This window comes from Passer domesticus, chromosome Z (assembly GCF_036417665.1).
Source record: "Passer domesticus isolate bPasDom1 chromosome Z, bPasDom1.hap1, whole genome shotgun sequence".
In the NCBI taxonomy this organism is placed as follows: domain Eukaryota; kingdom Metazoa; phylum Chordata; class Aves; order Passeriformes; family Passeridae; genus Passer; species Passer domesticus.
In genome coordinates, this window is record NC_087512.1 from 46,024,416 (window position 1) to 46,042,608 (window position 18,193).

At 37.3% G+C, this 18,193-nt stretch overlaps 1 protein-coding gene across 2 annotated transcripts in view; it reads left to right on the forward strand.

Moving 5' to 3' along the window:
- GAK (cyclin G associated kinase) overlaps positions 1-18,193 on the forward strand; it is a 65,413-nt gene that overhangs the window by 34,932 nt on the left and 12,288 nt on the right. Inside the window, exons 14-22 of one of the 2 annotated variants that reach the window (XM_064405593.1) lie at positions 920-1,042; positions 2,795-2,928; positions 3,928-4,122; positions 4,728-4,845; positions 7,216-7,295; positions 7,638-7,831; positions 9,273-9,431; positions 10,201-10,671; positions 12,620-12,790. In XM_064405593.1, the coding sequence (XP_064261663.1) occupies positions 920-1,042; positions 2,795-2,928; positions 3,928-4,122; positions 4,728-4,845; positions 7,216-7,295; positions 7,638-7,831; positions 9,273-9,431; positions 10,201-10,671; positions 12,620-12,790 (1,645 nt within the window). The remainder of the gene's footprint in view (positions 1-919; positions 1,043-2,794; positions 2,929-3,927; positions 4,123-4,727; positions 4,846-7,215; positions 7,296-7,637; positions 7,832-9,272; positions 9,432-10,200; positions 10,672-12,619; positions 12,791-18,193) is intronic. The other variant, XM_064405594.1, reaches the window with a different exon arrangement.

Genomic DNA, 18,193 nt, shown 5'->3' on the forward strand with positions numbered 1-18,193 from the left:
TCTTTGTTTTCTATTGACTTTACATAAGCTTGCACTAACAAAGGAATGTGCAATTTAAATCTCTTGCAAAGTGATGCTTTCTGAAATGGCCTTATTTTTAAATTAAAATACTAGAGTACGATGAAAAGTTGTAGGAGACTTTGACTGTTTATTTCAGTCTATTTTCCTGTGCTTGGCACAAACAGTTTTTTGTGATAATCAGTTAAGGTAATTTATCTGAGAGTAACCCTTGAACTCTTTATCTAGATAGGAAAACATGTTGCTGATAAGAAAACTTGGTCTTCAATATCTGGCAATTACAGCTGAGACTAAAATACAAAAAGCTAAATTTGTAACTTGCTTCCTCAATCCTTAATATATCTACTCTTTAAGTGTTTTAAGTGCCCCAAGAATCAAGTTTTATCTCCTACATCCTTACTGGACAATTCATTTTAAGGATATAGATTCTTAGCAGTGAAGCTGAGTTTTTGTAAGTGTTTTGAAGCAGGAATTGTAAATGGAATATTACTGAACCATTCAAGCTCTTTGAACAAAGGAAAAATATTAAAAGATTCCTAATCTTTCTGTTGTTGGGGTTTTCTGGTTTGTTGTTTTTTTTTTTTTTTAAGTATATGTGCACAAATCATGTTGAAAGCTGTTTTATTTTACTCCTTGCTCTAAGAATATTTCAGGCAATAATCTGAGTTCTTGATACTTCTTGTGCAGGAGATTTGTGGACAGAACTGTAGTTTTATTGCACTTCATCCTAAAAACTGGTGTTTACACTGTGCAAGACTGATTTTTTTGAGTGTCTTTCTTAATTTCAACATGAACATGGCATTCAAGTGTAAAATTGCCTAATAGACATTTGCATAACCTAAGCTGTGTGTATTTGACAATACTATACTGTTTCTCACGTCTCTTGTCTCTCTCATTGCAGGTTTCTGAATGTGGCTGGCCAGCAAGACGAGCACCAAATCTTCAGAATCTCTATAGCATATGCAAGAACATGCATTTATGGCTGAAACAAGACCAGAAGAATGTTTGCATTGTGCATTGCCTTGTAAGAACTTGATTTAAGTCTGAAGTGCTTTATTCAATAGAGCTTTAAATTGTGAAGAAGGATGCTGGTATCCATTCCATTTGTGATTGTTACTGGCTTTCTTTACTGGATGCCATAGGGTCAATTCCTTCTTGCTATGTTTGCAGGGAAGTCACTTGCATCAGTTTTCTCCTTAGGGAAATTGGTATGGTAATATAGCCATTGCTTGCATTTAGAGCGGAAGGCAGTATGCAGGCAGTATTAAGGGAAAGTATCTTTTGGAAGAAAAAGAATCTGTTCTCCTCTTTCAATATTTGCTCTGTTTTTTGTTTTCTGTGTGATAGATGGATGTATACTGCATATCCCATTACTGTCCATTTAGAATGTAATCTGTAGCCACAGAATTTTAGAAACTGACTCTAAGACCTCTGGTTTACCTACTTTTGCTGGCAGCAGATTGCTCTGTAGATTTCACTATTCTCCAAAGTAGTATTAACTTTGATATAACCTAAAAAAGCAATAAAACTGTCTATAGAGACACCTCATGACAAACATGGTAGGGGGAGAAATGAATTTAAAGAATACTTTGCTCAGACTTTGAAAATTAGGTCACTCTTACATTTGCTTAAGAGAATTGCATATGAAATTTTGTCATTTTTATTTTGCTGCAGAGTAAAAAGTGAAATGTGACTAGGTGACAATACTTGCAATGCTGCTGGAAAGCATTCAAAACCTGTCTGGTGATATGGCATAGCCATCAATACGGAGTATCACTATCAGAGTCAAAACCAGGATTTGTTAATCTGACAAATCATATTTGTGAGTTATGTAGTGTTTTGCAAGTAAAAAGCCAGTTCATGTCAGCTCCTGAAAGCCAGTATAATTTTCAGTGCTGCTTTGAGGTTAGGCATTTAATTCTATATTAATGCGATACTTCTGCTACCTCAGTGTCACATGATTGCTGGTCAAGTAGGTGAGAAGCAGATGTGATGAGTTAACACCAGCTTTTGTAACATATTTCCCTTGAAGTGTTTTGTTCAAGGTACCTAACTAATTTCTTTTCCACACTTGTGAGACAAACTTTTGTATATACCTGGCTTTGTGCCAGATGTGATGTAAAGCGTACACCAGAACTTCAAGAAACTAATGAAGAATATTCTGTTCCATATTGCTAGCCCACAAACCTGGAAAAGCCCTGTTCTGTCAACTGTTATCTCTTTCAAATCTTCTGCCTTTTATAATACAGGGATGTATCTGGGATATGTGTGTAGCAGGGATTCCTGTAGAAAGAAGCCCAGTTTTAATCTCTTTCTCTTTGTTTCTTGGCAGGCTCTTAACAGTTTTAGACAGGAGTCTAAAGAGTTCAGTGTGATTTAGTTCTTGTGAGTCTTTCTACTTGCAGCAGAAGTCCATGGCTCAGTCAAAAATAGCAGTGTTCTGGGATTTCAGATAGCAACCAGGAAACAAACCTAAAAAAATGGGTAGTACTACAGTAAGGCAGAGAACATAAATTGAAAATTTCAATTGGTGTTAAGCTAAAGTAATTATTCACATTTGAATAAGAAAGTAATGTGTAATATCTTTTGTATGGCATGGAAGTTAAATGAAAACCTTTCACACTCAACTACAAACTTCAAATAATGGCACTAGACTTTGGACATCATGACATTAAATAATTACAGGATATAGGATACCTAATGGGATGTTCTTCAGTAACTTGGATAATGCTTTTTCTGCTAGATTTACTAACAAATCTACTTTTTTTTTTACTAGGATGGAAGAGCAGCATCTGCTGTTGTAGTTTGTTCCTTTTTGTGTTTTTGTCGTCTCTTCACTACTGCTGAAGCTGCTGTTTACATGTTCAGTATGAAACGCTGTCCACCTGGCATTTGGCCTTCTCATAAAAGGTACTGTAAGGTACTGTTGGAGCAAGTAGCTATTCAATTCTGAATATGGATAGGCTGTCTTTAGAAAGATAAATTATTTCAATAATGTCTGTGTTCAAACATCTCTTTTCCCAAGTATTTTGCTGTATCGTGAATTAAAGGTAATTCTGTATTTTCTGAGCCTGTATAAGTACCCATCAGAAATGGATCAAGTATTCCCTGTGGTGAAGAAGTGTTAGGAGTGAACACAAGGGTATGCAGAGCTTTTGAATGCTTTCTTAATTATAAAATCCTCTTCCACATGTGTAAGAACTTATTTCATGCTTCCTAGTTTATTACAATAGGTTTTATTATGTCAGAACACTGCATGCTCTGAGGGAATACCAGAAATTATTTTTGTCAATTGGATAAACACGCCTAGTGTGCTTTTTTTTTTGGAGTGCATGTAGAGGTGACTTGCATATACTTTGAGAAATGTTTTAAACTGTTTGTTTGACTTAATTTGATAGATCTTGTAACTAAAGTATGAATAACAATTGACCCTGGTAGCAATGTTGTTTCCTAAAAAAAGGATTAGATTTCGAAGGATGGGAAATGAAGTATTAGTTCAGTATAAATGACAAATTATGTTTTTGTACACATTTAGTTTGTGTATACTTCAGGAGTTCTCCACAAAATAATATATAATAATCAGGACAAATTTAAAGCCTTTAGGAAGATTTGAGTGATCTATTATGTATAAGATGCAAAATAAATAGTTTTCCTAGATTAGTGTTTTGAGACTAGTTACTTTGAAATAGTAACTAGTTTATTTTACAAGTCCTTATATGTAAAGCTACAGACCCTTTTGTGTCATTCTATCAGATCTGAAAATCTGTTTGCTGGAGGTGGTGGTGAATATTCCCACTGTCTCACTGTTAACAATGCTTAGTGACTGGGTAAGATGTAACTTGCTTATGTGTTCGTCCGTTTCTTAGAATTTTGTGCTCTGACTAAATGAGTGCCATCTGGTTTTGGCAGATACATTGAGTACATGTGTGACATGATGGCTGAAGAACCCATTATTCCTCACAGCAAGCCCATCCTGGTCAGGTCAATTGTCATGACTCCCGTTCCGCTTTTCAGTAAGCAGCGTAATGGCTGCAGGCCTTTTTGTGAGGTTTATGTGGGAGACGAGAGAGTAACCACTACCTCCCAGGAATATGACAAAATGAAGTAAGTACAGATTATGACTTGCTCTGAAATAGCAAGTTTCATTTTTCTGGATTCTAGCACTTACATATTTCTAGATTCCTCTGTCCCCTTTTAGCTGGTCTCAAAAGGTGAATCGCAAATGTGGTTGTTACAGCAGCTGGTCTTGTCGAACAGTGGGGGTGATGGTGGGGTGGCACACTGGACACTGTGAGACAGTGAGCAAGATGCTCTTCTCACTCCATGTGAAGTAAGACTGGGAACATTGATCCCTGATGTACTTGTGCTGAGCATAACATCATGTCTCAGTCGTGAAAAGCGTAAGGATCCCCCAGGCATGGCAGCTGCAAGGTGACTGCATATCAGCCCCTGTACAGCTCTGGTGTCTGCACAATTGCAAATGGTACTAACACTGCTGGATGTGGGTAATCATAGAAATGAAAGAATACTGAAGTCCTTGTAGCTTTTCAGCTACTGAAGGCCTCGGGGAAAGCAGGCTAAATCTAAAGTAACACTATTTAATCTCTTTTTAAACCAAATTGACTATGGTTATGGTTTTTTTCTTGTTTGTTTTTTTTTTCTTTTTTTTTTTTTCTGTCTGTTTGTTTGTTTGGTTTTTTTTTCTTTAGGGAATTTAAAATTGAAGATGGGAAGGCAGTAATCCCACTGGGTATAACAGTCCAAGGAGATGTTCTCATTGTGATCTATCATGCCAGGTCAACTCTAGGAGGACGACTACAAGCCAAGGTAATGATAAATTTAAGAGCCTGAATTGAAGATTTGCTTTATTTTTGGTTGCAGTTTTGTAACCTACTAGTTATCTACTGAGTACTTTGCTTTATTTACTATTCTTTGTACAGAGAAATGTTTGAGGTTTTCATTCACTTGTGAATTCAACCTTTTCAAGCCTTCTGAGTATATCCACTCCTAATGCTGTACATGTTGATGCTTTTGTAAGTATTTCTGGAAAGTACTTCAGTACTGATAATTGTTATATTTGTAAGGAAAGTCCCCAGCCAGTTTTTTTTGAGGCAGCAGTTATTATCTGTTAAGTTGCACAACAAGCCAGAACTTTTTAATGCTGTGCACATAAACTGCAAACAAAGAAAAAATACCACTCAACAGAAAAGTGGGATTCCAGAGATTGCCTGTACAAAACAGGCTAGAAAAATCCATGTGGTTTTATAGCCTATTTCTAAAGTCATGTTCAGTTTTTTGTAGCTAATTTTCTTACTTGTCTGTGTTCTACTAAGGAGAATGCATATTTCCTTTTTTAATTCAACTATGGATGCAAATGTATTGCAAGATCACAAAAAACTCATTAATGAAGCCTGTCTTGATATTTTTTAAAAGAAAGACATTTTCTTTTTTGTCTAGATAAGTAACCCAATTAAACTTGGAAATCTATGTAAAAGATAAGGACAGATAGCAAAAAGTTTAGAGCTTGGAGTTTTGTGGAAATTGATTAGACAGCTTTTCTGACAGTTTTGGTACATAAGGGACATACATGTGTATTCATACATAGTGTTTACTGAAATTGTTTTCCCCCTGTTTTTTTTTTTCTGCTTTGTGAGTAGGAAGGTATCAAATCTTGTCATGTTCAACAAGACCTTCCAGAATACCTTAAATCTAAAAACTTGGTGAAATGATTCCTTAATGCGTAAAAATAAGTACTGTATTGTTCAAGGTCGTCAGGAGAAAGGCATAAAACTGACAAAATTTAGCCAAGGTTAGGTTATACTCCTTGTACTATCTCTCTTTTGTTCATGATAGAATTTCTTTGATGTGGTTTCTCTGGCATTTATTCACTGATAGAAAAGACTAGAGTTTTCTTAGTTGTCAGCTATAACACATGATGCATCAACAGTGTGTGATGATCTGGGTTTGGAGGTTTGATGGAACTTCAATGTGTCCTTAGATTTATGTGCTGCAAATTGCCCCCTAAAGTACTCTACAGATCTCTTACAGAGATTAACCACCACATTTCAAGATTTCTCCTGTGTTTAGAGCTGGACATTATGAATGTCTTCTACTTTCTCACAGCTAATTAGAGAGTTCAGTTTATCTTTTAGGAAAGTTATGGTAGGGATGTAAGAATCAGAGAAGCTCTCTCCAGTATGTCCATGTCTCTGTTGTACTAAGGAGCCTGGCACTGGGCATTGCAATCACAGATGAGGCTTCACTGGTGCTGAATAGAGGGGAAGGATCAACCCTACCTTAATCTGTGGCAATGCTTTTTGTATTTGGTTTCTGGCTATGGTCTTTGGTAAATACTCATTTATAAGGAAAGCTTTCATAATTCAGTTTTGTTATATCATATTTTCTGGACTACTACTGCATGACTATTTGTAAGGACTGGCAAGACTGTATTACAGGTGTTGTGACTAATGCTAGGAAACAAATTCAGGCTACATTGATCAGTGAGCTGTAATTTGGATTTGTGCAAGATCAGTAGCTACCTGAATATTCTGTAGTAGCATTTTCTGGACACTTGTATTCCCATCAGGCATGGGAAAGTAGTTTTTTTCTGTGAACAGTTGAGAGATTAAAATGAGTCAGTTCACAAAAGTGCTGTCTGGAATTCTGTCTGGAATGAATGGTTGACTTGAAGTTGCACCAAAAAAAACCTCCTTACATGCCTTCTGAAGTGTCCTTTTAAATGTGGTACATTTAAAACTATTTTAAATCTATTCCTTTGTATGTGATGTACATATATTTCTTGGTTGACATATTGCACAATGGATTTTTCTGAGCATGTTCTATTCAGAAAAAGAACAAGGGTCATACAATTTTAGCCTCCAGAACAGGATCTGGAAATACTTTAGACTTTGATAGTCTGTTTTGAGGTTAGTGATGAAACATACCTGACTGAAGGTCTTTTGGTTTGTTAGTGCTACTAATAGATCTATTTATGTTCTGTTTCAACTGCATTTAAATCTTACAAGATAAAGTATACTTGTAATTAAATGGAAATTTTTGTAGCAAAGCAAGTTAAAATATATTTTAATATATTAATAACTTAAAAGTATTTTAATACTGATAATACTTTGCATTATGTTAAAGGCAGAACACTGTTCATGTGGATTTATGCAGTTTCCTGTTTCTTATTTTCAACAGATGGCTTCAATGAAGATGTTTCAGATTCAGTTCCATACAGGCTTTGTGCCCCGAAATGCCACTACAGTGAAATTTGCCAAGTACGTTGACACATTTTGTAGGAGACTGGAAGAAGTTGTCTTTGAAACTGCTTAACCTGCCAAACATCAACATATACTGGGGAGAGGAAATATAGTCAGTGCAGGAAGTAGATTACTTTGATTGCAAAAAGAGTCTTTGTTTACTCACCTTAAGGAAATGAAATGTTTTGTTCATGATATGATCAATGTACAAAAATACCACCTGTTTAAAATGGGAAAAGTAAACAAATACAGCATGTTTAATGCCTTATAGTAATTGCTTTAGAGTTTTGTTTTGGACTGCAGTAGATCTAATCCAGTTAGCCATCAGAATCAAGAGACTTCTTGTCTGTGTCTTTACAGGTATGATCTGGATGCCTGTGACATACAAGAGAAATACCCTGATTTATTTCAAGTCAATCTGGAAGTAGAGGTGGAGCCCAGAGACAGGCCCAGCTGTGAACAGCCACCTTGGGATAACATGAATATAAAGGGACTGAATCCCAAGATCCTCTTCTCCACCCGAGAGGAACAGCAAGAGATTTTATCAAAATTTGGTAATAAATCCATTGAAAAACTAGAGAATGTGAGAAGGTTTTCAATGTACTTAATGTTTGAGGCTTTTGTTTAATTTTTGATGTTCCATTAATTGAAAGAAATTTGACAGGTTTGGAGTTTTTTCATATATCAGTTAAAAATATGCATTGTATGGAGGAGCTTAAGTTATCCTCCAGTAATGAGGATTATAATTATACCTGTCTTACTCCTACTGTGCTTACATGTGCTTGGTTTCATAACTTACAAAGCTATGAATGGGCCATTTGCAGGGAGGCACTTCTAGCAAATGGAATTGTAACAGTCAGTATTTGTAGGCACAATGTCTTGAATGGGATTTATTTAGCTAAACTGGCACCAGTATAATTTCACTTAAAATTATGTGAGCATTCCTCACAAATGGTTTTAGGTAAGAATGTTTTTATCAACATTCTTATGTGTAGCCATGTAATATTGTAATTAATTTCCTGCATTTCTCCTAATATGTTCCAGCAGACACTATTTTATTACCTGTATTTATCTTTATCTGTAGATGCCTGCATTAGTTGCAGTTAATGCTGTTCAGTATCTTTCTTCTTCTCCTGGTATCAGTGATTAGCTTTGGCGTTTTCATTCAGGCTCTTAAGCCTTCTCTGTGTTTCCAGGATAAAGAAGCCTGATGAAGATTACTATGGTGATTTTAGTGATACATGAGATCTTACCCTGTGCTGTTAATGTGGTACATCTCAAGTACATATCTTTTCATACAAGATAGTTGCTGCTGGCCTTTTTTTTATTTTAAGCAGATATGTGTTGCTTGTATTATGATTTAGACCATTTTCTGTTTAATTTAGGTTAATCCTACTGTGAACACAACTTCTTCATTTGCTTGAGGAAACTTAGGTTTTGAGAGGTGATACAGCAGTACGTAACAGTGCAACTGAATCTTACACAAGAATCACTTAATACCTGATTTCAGTAAAATAAGAAAGATAAGAAACACTTAATAGCATCATACAGTGTAACACCCCTTTTTTAACCACTCCATGTTGTTCACTGGCTTTGCATATTCTGGGTTTCTCTACTGCTGCATTTGCGTTTTTCTGTCTCTTTTTGCAGATCCTGTTTGTAGCTCTTGTGTGTTTTAGGGGATGGTTGGTACAAGTGAGGTGTTAATTACATTTTCCTACAAATGTAAATAGAATGCTTGAGTTTTACTCTATGATTGTGATTTAATGTCCTAGTTCAAAACTGGGTTTTACCAGTTTTTGCAGTTGAAAAGAAGTTAATGCTAATTTCTTAGCATTAACTAGAAATGGTGGGGGCAGGAGTTTGATTTTGCAGAGCAATAGATTGGAGATAATTGTCTTCCTACAGCAGTCAGCTTGAAAGACAAGTATCAGCTGCCATATGGAGGAATGAGGAGTTTCTCTCTAAGGGCTCTGGTTTAAATTTGTTTTATAGGGAAACCAGAGTTGCCTAGACAGCCAGGTTCAACTGCACAATATGAAGCAGAGGCATCCCAGTTGGAGCAGTCTTCAGAAAGTGCACCTACTGATACAGAATCCCCACACAGTGGTAGTACTGATGCAAACAACTTCTTTCACTCTCTGGACTGGAAAGGTACAGGTTTTCCTCTGAAGTACTGTGTGGTTTATGTTTGTCTTGTATGCCTTCCAGTGAATGCTTAAGCCTTCTTAGGCAGCAAAAGTCTCTAATTCACTAACCATGAGGAAAAGCGATTTAAAGAGTGAGCTCTGCAGAATAACAAGCAGTTATTCTGCTTCATTTGGATAAACACCAAGTAAGGGGGTTTGGTGTTGAGTATAACTTAAATGCTGAGCTAAATTTTTCTTTTTCTGTAAAAATCTTAACCTTAAAGGTCTGCAAGGAAGCTTTTCACTCCCACAGCCCCACTCTGGCTGAGGAACAGAGGAAACAAGGTAGACTAGCCAGTGGGGTCCAGATCAGTAAGTAGGACTAAGAAAATGTAATTTTATAGCACGTTTGTAACTCCCTTTTCTGGTTGCTGCTTTGTTGTTAAAAATGTCAGCAGCTGCTTATGCGTCTATTGAGTGCAGCGGTTACTGGGAAATCTTGTAAGCTCTAAGACACATAGTGATCTGAGGTGAATGTCCAAGTCAGTCTCATTTTAAAAAAATTTGTAATGCCTACCTTTGTGGAGTGGCAAATATGGTAGTCAGCTGCTTCTTTTTCTGCCCTTTCCAAAGAGGTGGCAGGCACCTTTTTCATCAGTTCTTATATAAGTTTTGGTTAGTTAGGCATTAATTTCATATGATGTCACCATGAAAGTTTCTCTTACCCTAGTCAGAAGAAATAATGCTGGTTATTTAAAGATGTTGTTGTTTTTTTTTTTTTTTATCTATTCAAGAAGGAAAAACTACAGAAGGTGGAATAGAGGACAGTTCATCTAAAAATGATTGTGTTCAGCTGTCTGATGACAGGGAAGAGAGTGATCCTTCAGATGAAGAGTTCCCAACATTTCCAGATGAAGGAAGTACAGTAATTGTTGATGAGAAAGACTCTACTCCAGAGGGAGAGTTGCTTTTTGAGGCCAGTTTTGAAACTCCATCTGCGCCATTACAAAAATCTCTCCCTGAAGAGAATGTAGACTTGCTGGGACTAGACTCTGATATTTCAGCAGAACAGAAACAACCTATCTCAGAAATAAACTCTTCATCAAGTAATGCTGACTTGTTGAACAACCTGTTTGTGAGCAGTGTGTCACAGGTTTCAAATGAGCCCACTGGAGATCTTCTTGGACAAGGAACAGATTTCTTTTTCAGCAGTCAGCATCCAGCTGCTACTCAGGGTTCATCTTCAGCAGCAGCTGTGTCTTCAGGTATGTAAGTTATATATCAGTACTTGTCACCTGGCAACACATGAAAACAGCTGCTTGCATTGTGCTTAGAAAGTAAGTACTGTGTTTCAAGATGCTGAATGGTGAAGACATGTCAGCCTGTGGCAAAACTATGAATAGAATAAGTGTTACTTCTGCATGAAGAAGTTCCTGTACATTATCCAGATATTCTGTTGTGTTGCCAGTATCCTATTAACTTTAAACTCTTGTAAATAGAAAAGTATAAAATTTGAATTTCAAGGGAATTCAGTATCTTAAGGAATTTTTAGGTTTCCTATGTGAATGTTGCATGCTAGATCCTTTTCTAAATCCATAACTTTCCTTGTTGAGGCATAGACTTGTCATAATTTGAACTTTACTTAAAGCAATGGCATTAGATGTGTAGAGCTGTGCTGCTTAGGTCAAATGTCTGCGTGGGATTTTTTAAGTGTTAATCACATAAGACTGCTGAGCAACTGGAAATCTGTGGATTATTGTTCAAACCAGGATAATGATACTGCTAAAAGATGTTTTTACTGATGTTGTTATCAAGTCAGTATCCTTAAAGAGAATGCTACATAGTGCTGTCTATTTGGTATTTAAGCAAGGTGTTTTAGTTCAGAGATTCTCTTCCTCTTACCAGTGGACACTCATCTCTTTGTCACTTTTTGGGACTAACAATTCTCTGCCTAAAGTTAATGGTAAAATTTCTGGGAATATTACTTGCATAAGCTGGGAAACCACTACAGAGTTTTGTTTATTTGCACAAAGATAATTCATAGGTACTAAAAGCTTTCATCTATAGACAACTAGAAGTATTTTTTACAGAGTGTTTAGATCGTTTAAGATGTCTTCTTATTTTGAGGCAATTCACTATTGAGCTTTGTTACTGTGGTCAGGGAAGAGTAATTGTAATTGACCATTTTTACATAGGTAGAATTCTATAAAAGGAAACCTTCATTACATTCTTTCTTTAGCCATGTGTATTGCATGAAATATCTGAACAGTAGTCATGTATATATCTCATTGTTGTAGTCATTCTCATTTAGTGTTTTTCAATGAATTAAGAGAGATACTTGCAGAAGTGAGAATATTTGGCCACTTGTATTTTGGCTTTGCACAACAAACTTGTGGTTTTGTTTATATGTGATGCTATAGTAAATTTGCTTGAAATGTTGTTGAGTCCTGTACAGTGTGGTCATTACCTGAGGATGTGCTGGGGTATTACAGCAAGATTATTCCTTCTCTTCAGCTTCTGAGTGAATCTGGCAGGACTCCCTGGGCTCTTGAGGGGTTTTGACCCTAGAGGGCAGCAGAAACAGGAATATCTGAAGCCCTGATTCCAGCTGACTGTCACATGTTGCTCCATGCTGACTATAAATACTCTTCCAGTTAGTTTTTTCTTCATTGGGATCAGTAGAGACCTGCTGAAGTCTTAATTCCATTGGTTTTCGTTCTTGGGTTGACGTGTTTTCTCCCCCAGAATCGCTAATGCCTTCAAGTCTGAATGGTAGTATGAACATTTTATTTCCTATTCTTTTTAATAGTATAATAGTCCATTTTCTTCAAATCTGTTGCAGATTTGGCATTATAGAGTATTTAACAAATGTAATTCTTCTGTGTGTCAGATGGTCGTGCAAACTGTAGATGTGTCTTAAATGGCTGAAATTAACAATGTTGTTGAATTGTATGCAGTCTTGCTGCTTTTTTTAGAAGACATAGCTGTTCATATCATGTATAGCTGAGACCTTTTTTGTACCATGTGAAAGTTCATTTGTCTAGGGGAAGGAATAGGTGGTTACTCTTTGCCACACAAAATTCACAGATGGCTGCTGCAGTTACTAGCATGAGCTTTGTTTCTTGTGTTTGCCCTCAGATGAGTAAGTATTTTTCAACTTAATTTATTCTACGATTTGTAATGAGATAATTTTGTTTTCTGCTTCTTTTTTAGCCGATCCATTTGACCCATTCACAATGTCATCAAGCTCAGAGAATCAAGCCCTGTCTGGTCCAGACCTCTTTGGGGACTTTCTTAATCCAACCTCAACATCTACAGCTAATACAGTTCCTTCCACACAAAGTTCACTTCCACCTTCTTCCAGCTCCGATTTCTTAAATTTAGGTAAGTGTGCTTCTGGTGTTCTGTTTCTCAACAGTTTCTCTTCTGTGCATTTGTCTTTCAGCTTAGTGGATTAGTGACTTAATAGATCCACTTGTTGTGATTGCTGTTTTAATTAGCTTTGTACTCTGGAAGTACAGATGTAAATGCACCAAGAAGCAAGTATTTCCTGTAAAATGTCATGCTATTGTTTATGATAATATGTTAGGAGCTGGAGTTTCCTCTCAATGATCTCATAACTGAGGGTGTCCAAACATCTGGCAACTTATTTTATAGATGATAATATGCTATGTTGACTATATTCAGGTTTTAAAGATTTTCTGGAAACCTTGGAAAACAAATGAGCAAGTCAAGTTGTAATATAGCCAGTTCTTAAAGTGCTGGCTGAGGCTAGCTTGCACCTTCCTGACCTGAATGTATTCTGCTAATATACTTACAAAGTACATTATGTAATACTCTAATCTTATTTGTTTCGTTTCTCTGATATCTTCTTGGCGAAGCCTTTTCCTCATACATTTATTTTAAAATCTGTTAATCTTTAAACAAAAATCTTCGTGATGTGTTCAGTCTTCCCATCATTCTTTAAGGAGAAATGGGCATTTGCAAAAATGGTGGAGTGGTAGAGTACTAGTGTTTTAGCTTTTAAAAATCCAACTTTTGAAGAAAAGTGTGAGTTCTCTCCATAGGGATTTGGATTGTTACCAGTCTGTGAAGGCTCTTCTCTGCTGCTCTTTGTCCCCTCTTTATGTATAAGCGCTTCCCACAGGATACAGTCTTCTAAGAACACAGGTCTGTGTAGGGTGCAGTCCATTAGGAAGAGATTGCTGTAGGGATGTGGTTCTCCCAAGTGCTCCAGGTCCTGCCAGGAACCTGCTGCTGTGTCAGCTGCTCTCCTTGAGCTGTGGCTTCATTGAGCACATGTCCACCTGTGTAGGGTTCTCCACAGGTGGCAGTGTGAATATTTGTTCTACTGTGGTCTTTTACATGTGTTGCAGAGCAGTCTCTGCTCTGTCATCTGGAGCACTTCCTCCCCTTCCTTCTCCACCTACCTTAATGTCTGCAGAGCTGTTTCTGTCATATCTGTCCCTTCTCTTACAGCTGCTATGCAGCATTTTTAGGGAAAACATGTTTTCCCAAAGGCGTCTTGTTTGGGAGGCTCAGCTGTGGCTTGTGGTGAGTCTGCTGGAGCTGGCTGTGTCCAACAGAGAAGCCCAGGCCTCTTCTCATGCAGATATCTACTTACAACATGCAGTTAGCTAGGAATGGTAGTATCATGCACCTTTTCCTGAATCCAGGGTGATTTCTTCCCAGGGCTTATTGTATGCAGCTTTGACTTGCCCCTCTTTGTTTAGCAGTTTCTCGAGTTGACTCTGTGTCTGAGTGATGCAGTCTGAATGTTAGCTACAGATGAACTCAACAGAAAAAAATACATTATTTGTCTGACTGAGAAAAGGGCTTCCTTTTTGAAATAAAAGGCTACCCAGCTGATTGCCTTCTCTATATTATTCATCGTTATATTCCAACTGTGGTTGATTCTGCTGGGAAGATTCCATTTGCTGCCTCCTTTGCAATGTTTTTGTTGTGTCCTGTAGATAGTAAGAGCCATATGTTTCAGTTGTGTGCTTGTATAGTTGCTGGCTTTATGACGCTATTGCTGTTCCTGTGTGAAGTTAGCAAACATAAATATTTTGCTTAATAGAAGATTTGATCAATACTTGTCTGTGGAGCATTATCTCCTCCAGATTCTGCATCTGGAATGGGGCAACCTGGATGCAGACAGATTTTGGGCGTGAGATGCTGGGAGGACTGCTGTGGAAAGGAACTTGAGGATCCTGGTCAATGGCAAGCTGAATGAGTGAGCAGCGCCAGCTGTCCTGGGGTGCATGAGGCACAGCATCACCATCCAGGCAAGAGAGTGCTCTGCTCTGTGCTGGGGCTGCCTCACCTCAAGTGCTGGGGGCAGTTCTGGGTGCCGCAGTGTGAAAATAGATGTTAAGCCATTAGAGAGTGTCCAAAGAAGGGCCATGAGTGTGGTAAAGAGGGAAAGCACCCTAAAAGGGAAGCTGTAGGAGGAGCAGCTGAGATCACTTGGTCTGTTCTCCTGGAGAAGAGGAGATTGAGGGGAGACCTCACTGCAGTCATCAACTTCCTTGTGCGGGGAAGAGGATGGGCCTACATTGATCTGATCTCTGTAGTGACCAGTTACAGGACCCAAGGGAATGGCTTGTAGTTGTGTTATGCGAGGTTTAGTTGGGTATCAAGAAAAGTTTTTTTTCTCAGAGGCTAGTTGGGCACTGGAACAGTGGGAAGTGGTCACAGCACCAGCCTGACAAGAGTTCCAGAAGTGTTTGGAAGACATTCTCAGGCACAGTATGTGATTCTTGGGGCTGTCGTGTGCAGAGCCAGAACCTGGACTCCGTGATCCTTGTGGTTCCCTTGTAATTCCGCATATTGTATGATCTCAGCCAAAATCTAACTTACTGGAGGGGCAGGACCTCTCAAGAGGAGATTCTCTACCTGATGTGCTGAAAGCAGGGTCACGTAGAGTGGGTTGTTCAGGACGGTTTCCTTTCTGGTTTTTAACATTTCCTGGTTTTTAACATTTGCTATAGACTCTACAGCTGGGCAACCTGTGCCAGGTTTGGGGAGATCTTAGAGGAAAGAAAGTATTTTTTAATGGAGTTCCCTGTGTTTAAGTTTGTGCCCTATTGCCTCTTGTCCTTTCAGTGGGCAACGTGCAGAAGAGTCTGTCTCCGCCTTTTTTGTCTCTTCACATTATGTATTTTTACACATTTATAAGAATGTTCCCAGTTCTTTTCTCCAAGTTTAATAGTACCAGAACCCTCATATCAGAGAGGACACAGAAAAACCTTTTATGTATTAAATTAAAATTGGAAAAATAAAATACGGATTTCTGTTCATTAAATGTTTATCTGCAGCCTTAAGGAGATCACCATCAATAGTCAGTTGTTAATAACATTTGAGCAAGTAGAGAAAAAAAAAGGAATGTTTTTACATCTGACTTCAATGCTTATTGTTTTGTGCTTAGTCCTTCTGATTTTACTTGATAGCTTGCACCCTCGTAAGTGTACTAGAATACCTGCTATTTTAATGTAATTTCAGGAGCTTACTGTTAACATAGGAAAAGATTCTTAAAATGTACCCATTTTCTCTTCAGCCTACTGTTTTACATTGATTTTCTAATATTTCTCTATTGCTATACGGTCTTTAAAAATAGTATGGAAGTGGAGGAACTGGAGTAACATATCATACTCCTTTATATTTATTTTTCAAATGAGAGCTTCTATGTGTGTTTAGCTGAAATGATGTATGTATTTGAGCCTTTATCATTCTGTCCAGTTACAGGTATCAATTTTATCAAGTAAGTAAGGCATATTAATAGTTATGTTGCTCTTAATGTGAATTCTTGAGTCCTGAAAGGACAGGATCACTAGTAACTGGAGAAGAAAGGTAAAATAAGAACATTTACTCAAATGACATATTCAGAACTGTGTTAAGGGAGCAGAAGTTAGTACAAACATAAGGTCATTAAAGAGAGGAAAAAAAATTAAACTAAAAATAAATTAGTAGTAATGGCAGTGACCATTCAAAATAAGCTGCAGTAATGAAATTTGATGACTCTACTGTTGGAGCAGTTTTGTCTAGAATCAAATTTTTGTGATGGATAAGCTTTGTTTGTTAGTACATGGTTACTAAACTGCTGTAGATACCAGGAGAAAAGATGTTTCAGTGAATATAAGTTCAAGATGTAGAACTTTAACCTTGAACTTTTCAAATGTTGGCTTAAAATTGAAAATCATAAGAGTTTTAAAATGAAAGGTAGTTCTTACACAATATCTGGTCTTTTAAGGCACACTGTCCTGCAATAGGAAAATGTTGTGCTGCTGCTGCTAAACAGCAAGGTAACTTAATTTTCTTCTGTGTTTTTTAAGTAGTAGATCATCTTTAATGCAGGTTGAATCAAGATATACTTACCTCAAAGACTGCAGGAGATTTGGAAGGTGATCAAAAGAAACCTGAATGATCAGTGTAGCTTTCTCCTGAGGAGAAGTTAGTTTCTGTGAACTTGAGTTCTCAGACAGGCTTTAGATAAGGTTAAAGCAACCTTGCATCATACTAAACCAGCCTCTTGGTTCACAGAAAATCCTGTTGTCTGTGATTAAAGGATTTCCTGTAGACACGACAAGTTAAATAAAGAAAACATTATGTGAAGTTGTGTGTAGTAAAATGCAGGTCTCTTATTTTGGGAAGCTGGAAAGTGTGATCTGATTACCACCAACTTATTCTTGCATGTTAGCTTGGTTTGAGCAGTGCTAGTAAAGAACAACGTTCTTTGCCATGACCTCCAGTGGTTCATTGCTGTATGGCTAAGGATTATCAATATGCGTATTAAAAAACTTAAGACAGCCAGGTTTGCCATGATCTTAATTGCTTCCAGGTTTGCCATGATCTTAATTGCTTCCATTTTTGGAATATCGAGCTGTTTTACCATTTCTTTAGGAATTCTGCTCCTTTATCTTAACATGTCTGTATGAACTGCAGTGTGTCAGCTATGAAAACAGGGATTCCGTATGGTTGCATCATACCTCTTCAGAATATGTAGAAGTCAAAGTATCAAAGTCAAAAAGTTGATAACACTTTTCCTTGATGTTAAAATCTGACATAATGCCCACATTGTAGAATTAAGAAGAAGATAGCATGAGAGCAAACAGTTTCAGGAGGAATGGGTTATCTGTTCAATATACTGTACATGGCATTTTTTCAGATTTTCCTGATAAGTGTAGTGATTGTATATGAGCTTTTACTATTAATAGTGAATTTACTGCTATATGTAGCAGTAGGCTACTTCCTGCTTAGTTCAGGGTGGCGGAGGGAATGAACTTGGCTTCTCTTAAGCCAACTGTTATAAAACAGCTCATTCCCATAGTATGTTCTCAATCCTTCAAATGCATGCGTATGTAATTTAATTTGTTCTTGTTTCTCTCAATTTGTTTTCACAGTAGTTAATTTCATGTGATGGTGCTAATTTTCTTATGCTCCTGTAAAAAAGACTTTTAATAGTAAAGATTATAGAACAAAATAATTTCTAGCCTAAAAAATCAATATTAATAGTAATTCAAGACCCACTTAACTTTTGGGAGTGGAATATGATACAACAAAATTCTCAGCTGATGAATAGGTGCTGATTTATAGCCAGTGACACTGCGGTTTAGCAGATAGCTGGAGTCCTGGGTATTCAGGCCAAGATGTATTGTTTTTCCCATGGTTTCAGAGGCGGGGAGATGAAGCTTGGGTCTGGAGGAAGGGCTGGAAATGGTGGGTACTTCTTGCATTTTGTTCTGATGTTTTCCCTCACGTGCAGCAGAGAATACTGCTGAAATACAG